A 14,736-nucleotide genomic window follows, 5' to 3' on the forward strand; every position below is an offset into this window, starting at 1 on the left:
ATCAAAGGACACCATTCTGTCATTATACAGGTCACTTGTACTGTGCCCAGTTTTGGTCCCCCCACATGGTGGGTGATGAATGGTCTTGGAAAAGGTTCAGAGGAGAGCTACAAGAATGGTTCCTATCTTCAACAATCATAGTCACTCATTGGGGTTAAAGAGCTGGGTCAATTTATGTGAAAAGAGCGTAGGCTTAAAGGTGACCTGATAGAGGTCTATAAAATAATTAAAGGCTGGATAGCGTCCCTATCAATAGATTATTCCAATTAAACAGATTGGGGAGGACCAGGGGACAGGAATTTAAACTATATAAGAGTGGGAATAGACTGATAGATTGGATGTTAGGCGGTTCTTCTTTTCCCAGAGAGTAGTGAGTCTCTGGAACACATTGCTGGCTGGTGTGGTGTGTGCTGACTCTCTGCTTTCAATGGGAAGCTGGACAGGTTCTTGACTGGGGCAGAGGTCGAATCGTATGGAAGGTAAATGGCTTGATAGATAACACTTGGTCCATGTAATTTCCTGGTTTGGTTTAGATTGCCTGAGGGGGTCAGAGAAGAATTTTGCAGAGCAGTTTTTCCCTTATTAGCCCTGGGTTTTCACCTCTCCCAGAGGATTACATGCCTGCAGAGGGGGTGGGAAGTTGTGGGCTTGGGGGGGTTGGTGTGGGGAGGGTTTTTAGGAAGTGTCTGGTCATGATGCTCCAGCCATCATGAGTGTGGGACAGGCTTGATGGACCAGCTGGTCATTTCCTGCCTGTTATTTTCAAATGTAAGGAATCTTACAACACCAGGTTATAGTCCAACTGTTTTATTTGAAAATCACAAGCTTTCGGAGGCTTTCTCCTTCGTCAGGTGAGTGTGGGATTGCATGGAAGCCTCCGAAAGCTTGTGATTTTCAAATAAAACAGTTGGACTATAACCTGGTGTTGTAAGATTCCTTACATTTGTCAACCCCAGTCCATCACCGGCATCTCCACATCATGTTATTTTCATATGTTTGTATGCAGGGTAAGACGTCTTAATCTCTGATGTTGGAATCACACAAAGAGTAATCAATAACTGGAATGGTCTTTTTGGTTAGGAAATGGAATCAAAAACTTTGTCCTTGTTCAAGAGGCAATTGTATGGTCTGGAGGGTCATAAACTTCTACGGAAGGTAGATTTAGATGGGCTCAATGGCCCCCCTGCAATGTTCCAGAACTAGCTGTGCCTCTAGCCAAACTCTTCCAGTACAGCTACAACACTGGCATCTACCCGACAATGCGGAAAATTGCCCAGGTATGTCCTATCCACAAAAAGCAGGACAATTCCAATCCGGCCAATTACCGCCCCATCCGTCCACTCTCAATCATCAGCAAAGTGATGGAAGGTGTCGACAACAGTGCTATCAAGCGGCACTTATTCACCAATAACCTGCTCACTGATGTTCAGTTTGGGTTCCACCTGGACCACTCAGCTCCAGACCTCATTACAGCCTTGGTCCAAACATGGACAAAAGATCTGAATTACAGAGGTGAGCTGAGAGTGACTGCCCTTGACATCAAGGCAGCATTTGACTGAGTGTGGCACCAAGGAGCCCGAGTAAAATTGAAGTAAAAGGGAATCAGGGGGAAAACTCTCCAGTGGCTGGAGTCATACCGAGCACAAAGGAAGATATTAGTGGTTGTTGGAGGCCAATCATCTCAGCCTCAGGACATTGCTGCAGGAGTTCCTCAGGGCAGTGACCTAGGCCCAACCATCTTCAGTTGCTTCATCAATTACCTTCCCTCCATCATTAGGTCAGAAATGGGGATGCAGCAAGACCTGGACAACATCCAGGCTTGGGCCGATAAGTGGCAAGTAACATTTGGGCCAGACAAGCGGCAGGGATGGGCAACAAATGCTGGCCTTGCCAGCGACACCCACATCCCATGAACGAGAAAAACAAACCTACATTTGTGATTTTAGTGATACCAGTTTTTCAGGGACTATTTTCACCCTTTGTGAGATGCACTATGTGATCCCAGATCAGTCTGGGCATTTCAAATTTCCTGTAAGAATAAACTAAGAAAACCACTGAGAGTGAAATGGGAAAAATCAACATGAAAATACCCGTTAAAAATCCACTAACACAACAAATTGGTCCACAAGCTGCATTTGATTCCATCGGCCCAAATACCCAAGATCACAAACAACCAGATTGCATGGAATAGGAATATTCCTCCTCGGAATTGGCCACGTATATATGGATCCTCTTTTCCCTTTAAATCATTCTTATTTGAACTATCTGTTCCCCACACTTCAGCAATCTTAAAGTTACCACTGGGTGAACAGGACGCACCAGGGATCCTGGTGTGCTTCCACACTATACCAGCTGGTGGAGCTCTTGGGACATAGCAGACTGGGCATTTTATTGCTCTGGTGTTCGGCCAAGCGGTCGATTCGTTCAATCTGCTGTCACACTCTGCTGCTATCAATTCTGTGAACCTGAAAGAGCAAAAGCGAGTTTAATCCTCAGCTGATTGTGGCGAGGGAACTCTGCTACAAACGACAACTTGCAGTTATATTGCGCTTTTAACGTGGTAAAACATCCCAAGGCGCTTCACAGGAGGGCAGTCAGATAAAAATTGACACCGAGCCACAGAAGGAGACATTAGGACAGGTGAAGAGGTAGGTTTTAAGGAGGGTTTTAAAATAGGAGAGAGAGGTAGAGAGGTTTAGGGTGGGAATTCCAGAGCTTAGGGCCTAGGCAGCTGAAGATATCACTGCCAATGATGGGGCGAAGGAAGTGGGGAGATGTACAAGAGGCCAGAATTGGAGGAGCGCAGAGATCTCGAAGGGTTGTAGGGCTGGAGGAGTTTACAGTGATAAGGAGGGGCGAGGCCATGGAGGGATTTGAATACGAGGATGAGAGCTTTAAAATCGAGGTGTTCAGGGACTGGGAGCCAATGTAGGTCAGCGGGTACAGGGGTGATGGGCGAACGGGGTTTGGTGCAAGTTATGATACGGGCAGCAGAGTTTTGGATGAGCTCAACTTTATGGAGAGTGGAGGATGTGAGGCCGGCCAGGAAAGCATTGGGTTTTAGCAGCAGATGAGGCAGGGGCGGAGACAGGTGCAAGTAGGTGCTCTTTGTGATGGAGAGGATACGGGGTCGGAAGCTCACCTCAGGACCAATTATGACGCCCGGGTTGTGAACAGAAACATCAACTCTCACACGAGACTGACCATTCAATTGTGACAGAGGAGTGAAATCCCACCAACAATGGAACCACGATTTCAATCACACCTGACGGTTCTCCTCTATTCCCCAGTGCTCAAGGAGTATTTTAACCCTTTCTTCCCAGATGAGTCAATGCTTCCTGGCCTAATAAACATTTCTCCCACTTTGGACTGTTCTAAAATAAGCCCGTTGCAATATTCTTTCCTGATTGACCAGAGACTGTTTATGATTAACTCTTACACTTGAATTTCCGACTGGTCTGGAAAAGCTTTCGAAGATTGTTTTGATCCCAGACTGGGAAGGTTTCTTGGTTTTGCCTCTTTTGACAGTAAAATGGTAGGTACAGCAAAGGAGGAGGCCATTCAGCCCATCGTGCCTGTGCCGGCTGGTTGAAAGAGCTATCCAATTAGTCCCATTCCCCTGCTCTTTCTCCATAGCCCTGTACATTTTTCCCTTCAAGTATTTATCCAATTCCCATTTGAAAGTTACAATTGAATCTGCTTCCACCACCGTTTCAGGGAGTGAATTCCAGATCATTACAACTCCTGCATAAAACATTGTTTCCTCGTGTCGCCCTTGGCTCTTTTGCGGATCACATTAAAAATGTGTCCTCTGGTCACCGATCCCTCTGCCACTGGAAATAGTTTCTCCTTATTTACAAAGGAAGATGGTAGTGGTTGTTGGAGGCCAATGATCTGAGCCCCAGGACGTTGCTGCAGGAGTTCCTCAGGGTAGTGTCCTCGGCCCAACCATCTTCAGCTGCTTCATCAATGACCTTCCCTCCATCATAAGGTCAGAAATGGGGATGTTCGCTGATGATTGCACAGTGTTCAGTTCCGTTCGCAACCCCTCAGATAATGAAGCAGTCGGTGCCTGCATGCAGCATGACCTGGACAACATCCAGGCTTGGGCTCATAAGTGGCAAGTAACATTCGCACCAGACAAGTGGCAGGCAATGACCATCTCAAACAAGAGTCGAACCACCTCCCCTTGACATTCAACGGCATTACCATCGCCAAACCCCGCACCATCAACATCCTGGGGGTCACCATTGACCAGAAACTTAACTGGACCAGTCACATAAATACTGTGGCTACAAGAGCAGGTCAGAGGCTGGGTATTCTGCAGCGAGTATCTCACCTCCTGACTCCCCAAAGCCTTTCCACCATCTACATGGCACAAGTCAGGAGTGTGATGGAATACTCTCCACTTGTCTGGATGAGTGCAGCTCCAACAACACTCAAGAAGCTTGACACCATCCAGGACAAAGCAGCCCGCTTGATTGGCAGCCTATCCACCACCCTAAACATTCACTCCCTCCACCATCGTCGCTGGGTCAAAATCCAGGAACTCCCTTCCCAACAGCACTGTGGGAGAACCTTCACCACATGGACTGCAGCGGTTCAAGAAGGCGGCTCACCACCACCTTCTCAAGGGCAATTGGGGATGGCCAATAAATGCTGGACTTGCCAGCGACGCCCACATCCCATGAATGAATAAAAAAACTCTATCAATCCGTTCATGATTTTGAACACCATTATGTTGGAGGTGAAATGACTTTTCTGCTGTTGCGGGTCCGCCAGCTGTAACCCCGCCCAAGCAAACAGTCTCAGAAACAGCCGCAGGGTGTGACCGAGATGGGAGCTCAGACAATCCCTACATCACGATTTAACCCTTTATGTGCCGCAACATGCAGCTACCAACAGGGAAAAAGTGACTTAAAGATCGACAAATCCATAAACTAATTTCTTTACGCACAGAAAGCAAGCGAGCTATTCATACACCAATAAAAGATCACCACCCACACTTAAAGCCGCGGAATGTCCCTCACTAATGGACTATCCGATCTACTATCTCCATTTATAATGATGTGGAGATGCCGGTGATGGACTGGGGTTGACAATTGTAAACAATTTTACAACACCAAGTTATAGTCCAACGATTTTTATTTGAAATCTACAAGCTTTCGGAGGCTTCCTCCTTCAGGTAAATGTCTGAAGGCTTGTAGATTTCAAATAAAATCGTTGGACTATAACTTGGTGTTGTAAAATCCATTTATAATAATGATGTCCACCGGAATTGATGGGCTATCAAACAGCTCCTTCACATGGTCACTTGGAGCCGACCAGCTCTACACACAGCTGATGGTCTGAAGGCAGGAGTCTGCTTCCAAGATCCACACATTTTTGCTGACGCCAAGTTGGCCTGTGGCAGTGAAAGCAATAACCAGGTGTTGCTGCCCGGCAAAGGGACAGGTTGGAACCCATGGGAGAGGGGGCGGGTGGCCCCTCCTCTATATCGGCTGCTCCATTCCCATCCCTGTTATCTGACACCCTGACCAAGCCCAGATCCACACAGCCCATAAAAGCAGCAAAAACCGCCCTCACCTCCACCAGTCCATCAGTTTCCGACTCTCCGCTCACTCAAACAACAGCATCATGCTCAAAACCAAATCCTACACTTCCTCGTCCTTGAGCGGCAGCGGTAACTGGGGCGGCAGCGGGAGATCCTCCGTCTCCAGTATGAGGTCCTTCGGGTCGCGCACCAGCGGCACGAATGTGGTTATACCCCGCGCACTAAGTATGATCCAAAGTCGCAGTCGGACAAGCTCAGCCGGTAGCCGCATGGCTGGTTACGGTGGTTACGGTGGTGGTTACGGTGGTTACGGTGGTGGTTACGGTGGTGGTTTCGGTGCCGGTGGCCGGTCCAGCAGCGCCGGTTTCAGTAGCGGTCTGTCCTCGGGGATGATCCAGGCATCCACTGCCCTTGACCTGAACACCCCTCTCCCCAAAAATGACACCAGCCTGCAGCAGATCCGGGCGGTTGAGAAGGGCCAGCTCGAGGGGCTCAACAACAGATTTGCCGATTTCATTGACAAGGTAATTTGAAGAGCTCTCTCCAGTCGGTCGTGTTTGTAACCGAGTGTTTTGTGTCTTTGCCCAATGACCTGGTGTGACTCTGGGAATGGCTCTTCTCACTTGCCTCCCAGTTCAGTTCAAAGCTAACTGTACATTCATTTTACACCGTCAGGTTCGTAGGCTGGAAGAGAGAAATAAGCAACTGGATGTCAATCTGAAGTTACTGAACGAACAGGGAACTTACAAATCCAACATCGACAAAATGTTCCAGGCTTACATTGAGAACCTCAAAAGGCAACTGGGAACTCTAGAGCAGGAGAAGCAAAAGTTCGAGTCTGACCTTCTGCAAATGCAAAGTCTAGTTGAGGACTTTAAGGGCAAGTAAGTGTGGTGCTGGTGATATTTTTATCCCATTTGTTCTGATCCTGTATCGTTTCTCACGCTAAACAAAGTCCCAGGTTCACACCTTGACAAGTTGAGCAGGACCGATCAAAATAATCCGCAGGATACTCAATTATAGTAAACTGAAGGAGTGAAAATAACTGTCTGTACTAGTTACAGTTACATTAGTCTGTGCTGAGTCTGCCAGTGTTACTGGAGGTCTGGGGAGTACACGATGGGGCAGGAAAGTACCTGAGTGTGGTGCTCTGGGGAGTATACAATGGGGCAGACAAGTACCTGACTGTGCGATGGGGCGGAGAAGTACCTGAGTGTGGAGATCTGGGGAGTACACGATGGGGCAGGAAAGTACCTGAGTGTGGTGCTCTGGGGAGTATACAATGGGGCAGACAAGTACCTGAGTGTGGTGATCTGGGGAGTATACAATGGAGCAGGAAAGTACCTGACTGTGCGATGGGGCGGAGAAGTACCTGAGTGTGGAGATCTGGGGAGTACACGATGGGGCAGGAAAGTACCTGAGTGTGGTGCTCTGGGGAGTATACAATGGAGCAGACAAGTACCTGACTGTGCGATGGGGCGGAGAAGTACCTGAGTGTGGAGATCTGGGGAGTACACGATGGGGCAGGAAAGTACCTGAGTGTGGTGCTCTGGGGAGTATACAATGGGGCAGGAAAGTGCCTGAGTGTGCGATGGGGCGGAGAAGTACCTGAGTGTGGAGATCTGGGGAGTACACGATGGGGCAGGAAAGTGCCTGAGTGTGCGATGGGGCGGAGAAGTACCTGAGTGTGGAGATCTGGGGAGTACACGATGGGGCGGAGAAGTACCTGAGTGTGGTGATCTGGGGAGTACACGATGGGGCGGAGAAGTACCTGAGTGTGGAGATCTGGGGAGTACACGATGGGGCGGAGAAGTACCTGAGTGTGGAGGTCTCGGGTGTTGCCTGTTGACTGTGAGCTGTGGTAAGGGCGGAGTCTCCCAGAGCTTTGCTGAGGTCAGTGACATAGATGAGTTGATTTTGGTAACGGAGGGGTTGGTGGGTTTGGTAAACTGGGGGTCTAGTCTGAGCAATCCATTCCTTTTAAGCACCAGCAGGACTTCTGCTTCTAAGAGCAAAGGTTGAACATATTTGGGACGGTGTGTATTTTGTGGAGGGAAATGTATGAAGAATAGTGCATCCGTGGATGAATAGTTGATATTTCAGGAGTGAGGAAATCGTGGCTCGGTGACGGGGAGCATGGACAGTATTTACTCAGTGTAAGGGGTTCAGATCAACAACCCTGAATCGGTTTACCATGGAATCGGGGCAGAAAGATTTATCTCCATGGAATTACCAGTAAAATAATCTGTTTGATTCCAGATACGAAGATGAAATTAACAAGCGCACAGAAATGGAAAATGAGTTTGTCCTGGTGAAGAAGGTGAGCATTATTGTATATCTGTCTGCAGGGCCATTGCAAACGGATCCCTTGGCAGAGCTTTTCAAAGTACTGTGTCCCTCTCCTCTTTAGGATGTCGATGACTCCTACATGAACAAGGTAGAGCTGGAAGCTAAACTGGAAAGTCTCACCGATGAAATCGACTTCCTCAGAACAATCTTTGAAGAGGTAAAAATGTGTCACGATCCAAAAGTTGGCCTTTTGCTATTTAATCCAATCCAGACTGATCCAATCCAGCTCGAATGCTTCCAATCTCGTTTCAATCTTTCTTTCCCCACCGACCTTTAGGAAATCCGTGAGCTGCAGGCACAGATTCAGAACACTGCTGTCAGCGTGGAAGTGGACACCAGCCGCAATCTGAATGTGGACGAGATCGTTTCTCAAGTCAAACTTCAGTACGAATCACTTGCAAGAAACAGCCGTGCAGAAGCTGACCAATGGAAAGCGACCAAGGTGAGCTGTTTCAAACCCCGATCCCCATGTAACACGTGTATTGATAGGTCCGCACCCGGTGGTGAATTGAGAAACCTTTCACTGACCAGTTGCCAATGTTTCATTGCAGATGCAGGAACTGTCCTTGTCATCTGGACAATGTAGTGATGACCTCCGCGGGCTGAAAGCACAGATTACTGAGCTGACCAACAAAATCCGTATTCTCAATGGTGATATCGACAATCTTAAGCAGCAGGTAGGTAAAGAACTGAAAGCAAACAGGATATTGGTACCAATTGAATAACTGTTGTAAATCCCTCTCTCTCTCTGCGCCCCCCACACCCCTCATCTCCACACACACAAACACACACACAAATACATCACCCTCCCTCCCTCCCAAAATGGGCAAGAGACGGTTGAAATATCAGCTCAATCTGGTATATTTCTGTCACACTTGGTCTCTCAGTAATGATTACATTTGGACCTCTCGAAGGAAACATTGTGATGTGAATCCAATCCCAATCAGCATGCAATCCTCACCGCACGGCTGTCCCCATTTCATTGACATGGGAGAGAAGCAGAGGGTTCGTCTGCTTTCTGGATGACTCGTTTTGAGCGCTGCTCTGATACTCGAAATGCCGATGAAACTGACCATTAATATTTGTGCCACTCAGCGGATCAAACTGGAGGCTGCAATCGGAGAAGCTGAGGAGCGCGGTGAGATGTCTCTCAAAGACGCGAGGATTAGGATTGCTGATCTGGAAGCTGCCATCACCAAAGCAAAACAAGAGATGGTCAACCAAGTCCGCGAATACCAGGAGCTGATGAATGTCAAGCTGGCTCTGGATATTGAAATTACCACCTACAGGAAACTACTGGAGGGAGAGGAGTCCAGGTAGGACATGGGGCAGTTACAAATTCCAGCCATCACACTGAGTACAGATCAGCGTTTCATATACTGACAGATTACAATCTGTACTTGCATTTTATTTGATCTCTATTAATGGGATGAAGGAATGGCAGGGTAGTCTACAATCACTAACTTTGGTTTAAAGGCTGGTTAGTATCTAACCAGACACTAACATCACAGTCATCCCAGAATGAACACCTGGACGGTGATTAGTTCTTCCTTTTATAGAGCTGGACCAGTAAAGCTCTCCTGATGGCTCAGTGGGTAAAGGCATTGTGGAACTGACCAGATGGTCCACCAGGGCAGCAGTTGGGGTGTACAGTTGTGCTCTGTGCCCCGAGCAAGGGAGAGTAAAAGCAGCCAAGAATCCTGTTCCTGATTGCTATGCAGTGAGTTCTGCGGGAAGGTATTTTTGTTCCTTCCCCATGGTCAAATAGTCTGCTGGCACTTGCTGAGTGTGCTGACACATGAGGAATGGACACTTTGGGTGAGGGGCTGGAGGGTGACTGTGCCCGGCAGAGGTCAATGTTGCTGGGAGGGGGAGAAGATTGGTAAACTGAAGGATAATATGTTTGTGAATATACTGCAAATACCTGTTGTAATGTGAATGTGTTTCCCTTATTAACAGGATAGATTCTGGGATACAAACCATCAGCATCCACCAAATACAAGGGCAGGGTAAGAGAACTAATAATTCATAGTTGGGATAAATGGGGAAAACTGGAAATCTGAAACAAAAATGGAAAATTCTGGAAATACATAGTTAACCGCATGAAAAGTGAAAAGGCAGGTTCTCATTTCAAGTATAGAGCCTTGGGCACAGTGCCTGTGTTCTGATGATTGGTCTGCAGTGCCCCCCGAATACTTCAGAGGCTGACGGACCTGCTGTGTATTTCCAGCACTTTCTGTTCTCATTTTAATAATTCATAATTGTTATCAATGTCGCTGTGTTTAATGATGAGATTAACAGCTTTTTAATGTCAGGGCAAGAAGCAATTACTTCTAATAAAACTGAACTTCCCTTCCTGGCCCCCATGCTAGCTGATATTATTAATGGTTCCCTCTCCTCTGGTACTGTCCCCCTCCATTTCATATCAGCTATCATCACCCTCCTCCTCAAAAAACCCACCCTTGACCCTCTGTCCTTGCAAACTACCGCCCCATCTCTAACCTCCCTTTCCTCACCAAAGTCCTTGAACGTGCTGTCGCCTGCAAAATCTGTGCCCATCTTTCCCGCAACTCCATGTTTGGACCTCTTCCATCAGATTTCTGCCCCTGCCACAGTACTGAAACGGCCCTAATCAAAGTCACAAATGACATCCTACGTGATTTATCATGGTAAATTCCTCCTCCTTCTTGACCTGTCTTCAGCCTTTGACACAGTTGACCACACCATCCTCCTCCAACACCTCTTCTCCTTTGGTTAGCTGAATGGGACTGCCCTCTCCTGGTTCCATTCCTATCCGTCCAGTCATGGCCAGAGAATTTCCTGCACCATTAGCTCTGGAGTCTCCCAAGGATCTATCCTTGGACCCCTCCTATTTCTATCTACCTGCTGCTCCTCAGCGACATCATCCGAAAACGCAACGTCAGATTCCACATGTACACTGATGACACCCTCCTCCACCTCATGCCTTTTTTATCTCTAGACTCCACTATTCCAATGCTCTCTTGGCCGGCCTCCCGCCTTCCACCCTCAATAAACTTCAGCTCATCCAATACTCTGCTGCACATATCCTAACTCGCATCAAGTCACGTTCACCCATCACCCCTGTGCTCGATAACTTACGTTGACTCCTGGTTTGGCAACAACTCGAATATAAATTTATCATCCTTGTGTTCAAATCAATCAATGGCATCGCCCTCCCTATCTCTGTAACCTCCTGCAGCATTACAATTTTTAAAAATTCATTCATGGGATGTGGGCGTCGCTGGCAAGGCCAGCATTTATTGCCCATCCCTAATTGCCCTTGAGAAGGTGGTGGTGAGCCGCCTTCTTGAACCGCTGCAGTCCGTGTGGTGAAGGTACTCCCACAGTGCTGTGAGGGAGAGAGTTCCAGGATTTTGACCCAGCGACGATGAAGGAACAGTGATATATTTCCAAGTCAGGATGGTGTGTGACTTGGAGGGGAACATGCAGGTGGTGTTGTTCCCATGCGCCTGCTGCCCTTGTCCTTCTCGATGATAGAGGTTGCGGGTTTGGGAGGTACTGTTGAAGAAGCCTTGGCAAGCTGCTGCAGTGCATCTTGTAGATGGTACACACTGCAGCCGTGTTGCGCCGGTGGTGAAGGGAGTGAATGTTTAGGGTGGTGGATGGGGTGCCAATCAAGTGGGCTGCTTTGTCCTGGATGGCGTCGAGCTTCTTGAGTGTTGTTGGAGCTGCACTCATCCAGGCAAGTGGAGAGTATTCCATCACACTCCTGACTTGTGCCTTGTAAATGGGGGAAAGGCTTTGGGGAGTCAGGAGCTGAGTCACTTGCCACAGAATAACCAGCCTCTGACCTGCTCTTGTAGCCACAGTATTTATGTGGCTGGTCCAGTTAAGTTTCTGGTCAATGGTGACCTCCAAGATGTTGATGGTAGGGGTTTCGGCGATGGTAATGCCATTGAATGTAAAGGGGGCATTTGAATGTCAAAGCTCTGAGATCGCTGCACTCCTCCAATTCTGGCCTCTTACGCATCCCCGATTTCCATCGCCAGTGGCGGCCGCGGTCAGCTGCCTAGGCCCTAAGTTCTGGAATTCCCTCCCTAAACCTATCCGCCTCTCCACCTCCTTTAAGACGCTCCTTAAAACCTACCTTTTTGAGCAAACTTTGGGTGTCCTGTCCTAATTTCTCCTTATGCGGCTCGGTGTCAAATTTTGTTTGATGATCACTCCTTGCCTTGGGCTGTTTTACTACATTAAAGGCGCTATATAATTGCAAGTTGTTGTACTTGTACTTTTAATTGATTTTAAGGGTGTTTTTCCCCCTTTACAGGTAATTTTCAGGATTTTAGTTCAATGAGTGGTGGAATAACTGGATATGTCCAAAGCAGCGGGCATGGCATGGAAACCTCTAATGTTTCAGGAGGCAAATCTGGTTTCAGTAGTGGCGGAGGTGTCAGCAAAACCTTGATTGTGAAATCAGTGGAGCATACCAGTGGTGGATATACAAGTACATCTTGAATCAATGAGGGATAAACTCGTGCCAGCAATGTCTCTTACTGGCCCACATTTTCAGAGGCTGTATTTCCTCTACCTGCTGATTTTAATGCAGTGGTTAACAGGTTTGGATTAACTTCATGTCTGCTATTTGGAACACCATCATTAACCTGTTCATTTTAAATAGTTAAACGACATGAAATTAACATCAATAGCTTAACCAGTGCACTAAAAACATCGCACAGAGAAAATTAAACCTAGTAAAGGCCTATAGTTTGGGTTTGTGGGAAAACCGGTCAAGAAACTCACACTTTATTTGTTGGCCCCTTTAAAATGGGAAATAAACCAAAGTTTTCGGTGCTGATGTCTGTTTCATGATTCTCTATCATTTTGTACTGGGGATTTATCTTTTATGACACTCCTGTTATACTGAATAAACTTCTAATCTACAAACCTGGACTGCTTTTTGCTTAAGCACAATATTAAGTTAGTGAAAAGAACAAGTTTCATACAGAGTGAATTTAAGAATTTTTTAATATTTAGCATTAAGGTTGATGCAATGTTATGAAATGTAGAAAGATTATTTTGTGTATTCCATATAAAAAACACACCAGACCATTACTGCAATCAATCAGAGCATGGATCGAGATACAGTAAAGTCTAATAGCAATCTGAGCTCCACCTTCTCCTCCACCAATGATGCTACTTTTTCCATCATCTGAGAATACCAACACTGGACATGAGATTTTTTTGAATTTCCAGAACATTCTCCTTTCCCAATGGTCACAATCCAGCTTGTGTATCAAATAAGCAGCCCACCTCATAGAATCAGAGAATGATACGGCACAGAAGGAGGCCATTCAGCCCATTGTGCCTGTGCCGGCTCTTTAAAGAGCTATCCAATTAGTCCCACTTCTCTGCTCTTTCTCCGCAGCCCTGTAATTTTTTCCCCTTCAAGTATTTATCCAAGTCCCTTTTGAAAGTTATTATTGAATCTGCTTCCACCACCCTTTCAGGCAGTGCATTCCAGATCATAACAACTCGCGGTGTAAAAAAACATGTCCTCATGTCGCCTCTGCTTCTTTTGCCAGTCACCTTAAATCTGTGTCCTCTGGTTACCAACCCTTCTGCCACTGGAAACAGTTTCTCCTTATTTGCTCTATCAAAACCATTCATGATTTTGAACACCTCTATCAAATATCTATGGGCTAGTGTAAGATGCATTAGGTTAGAACACTGGCCCTGGGGCCTGTCTTCAAATCCAGTCCAGACTGATCGAGGAAACTATCCTTTATCTACTAGCTGTAAGTGTCCTACATAAAATGAGTTTGTGCCGTCTCTACCCTGTTCCAAATAAGTATAGGCCGACAGTACAAAACGGTCCCTAATCATAGAATGGTTACAGCACAGAAGGAGGCCATTCGGCCCATCGAGCCCGTGCCAGTTCTTTGTAAGAACAATCCAGTTAGTCCCCTTCTCTTACCCCATAGCCCTGTAAACTTTTTCCCTTCAAGTATTTATCCAATTCCTTTGCAGCAATAAACACTAAGTAAGCAGCCTCACTCAGTGAGGCCACAGGATAGCTTGTGTGAAATATCATACCGATGCAGTAATGCCATAGGGACTGAGGCACATTCTTGGGGCAGAGAAAAGGAGCTCTACTCTGTATCAAGCCATGCTTCCAAAACTGACCTGGGCATGTTTGATATCGACTGGGTAACCAAAATGGAAAGTGTTACATTCCCCAGCACTAACATTTGTTTAGATTAACTTACAGTATAACTCAGGGAATCCATAAGGAATGGGCCACACAATGGCAAATGGCATTTAACTTAGATAAATGTCATGTCATGCATGTTGGTATGACCAACACAGAATACATTTATCATTTACAGGGAACAATACTCAAAGAGATAAAATGATCGAGGTGTTATTGTGCACAGATCACTGAAGGTTCATGACCAATGTAGAGAAGTTGTAGCTAAAGTTAACAGGGTGTTGGGTTTTATTAATAGAACCATTCAGTATAAATCAAAGGACACCATTCTGTCATTATACAGGTCACTTGTACTGTGCCCAGTTTTGGTCCCCCCACATGGTGGGTGATGAATGGTCTTGGAAAAGGTTCAGAGGAGAGCTACAAGAATGGTTCCTATCTTCAACAATCATAGTCACTCATTGGGGTTAAAGAGCTGGGTCAATTTATGTGAAAAGAGCGTAGGCTTAAAGGTGACCTGATAGAGGTCTATAAAATAATTAAAGGCTGGATAGCGTCCCTATCAATAGATTATTCCAATTAAACAGATTGGGGAGGACCAGGGGACAGGAATTTAAACTATATAAAAGTGGGAATAGACTGA

At 46.6% G+C, this 14,736-nt stretch overlaps 1 protein-coding gene across 1 annotated transcript; it reads left to right on the plus strand.

Moving 5' to 3' along the window:
- Positions 1–5,580: 5,580 nt before the first annotated feature.
- On the plus strand, positions 5,581–12,829 carry LOC137307240 (keratin, type II cytoskeletal 8-like). Its single transcript, XM_067976667.1, has 9 exons — positions 5,581–6,078; positions 6,230–6,438; positions 7,814–7,874; positions 7,965–8,060; positions 8,181–8,345; positions 8,455–8,580; positions 8,999–9,219; positions 9,863–9,912; positions 12,213–12,829. Exons 1-9 carry the CDS (start codon positions 5,638–5,640, stop codon positions 12,398–12,400), a joined length of 1,557 nt encoding a protein of 518 aa, XP_067832768.1. The 5' UTR covers positions 5,581–5,637; the 3' UTR covers positions 12,401–12,829.
- The last annotated feature ends 1,907 nt before the right edge of the window (positions 12,830–14,736 follow it).

This window comes from Heptranchias perlo, chromosome X, assembly GCF_035084215.1.
Source record: "Heptranchias perlo isolate sHepPer1 chromosome X, sHepPer1.hap1, whole genome shotgun sequence".
In the NCBI taxonomy this organism is placed as follows: Eukaryota; Metazoa; Chordata; class Chondrichthyes; order Hexanchiformes; family Hexanchidae; genus Heptranchias; species Heptranchias perlo.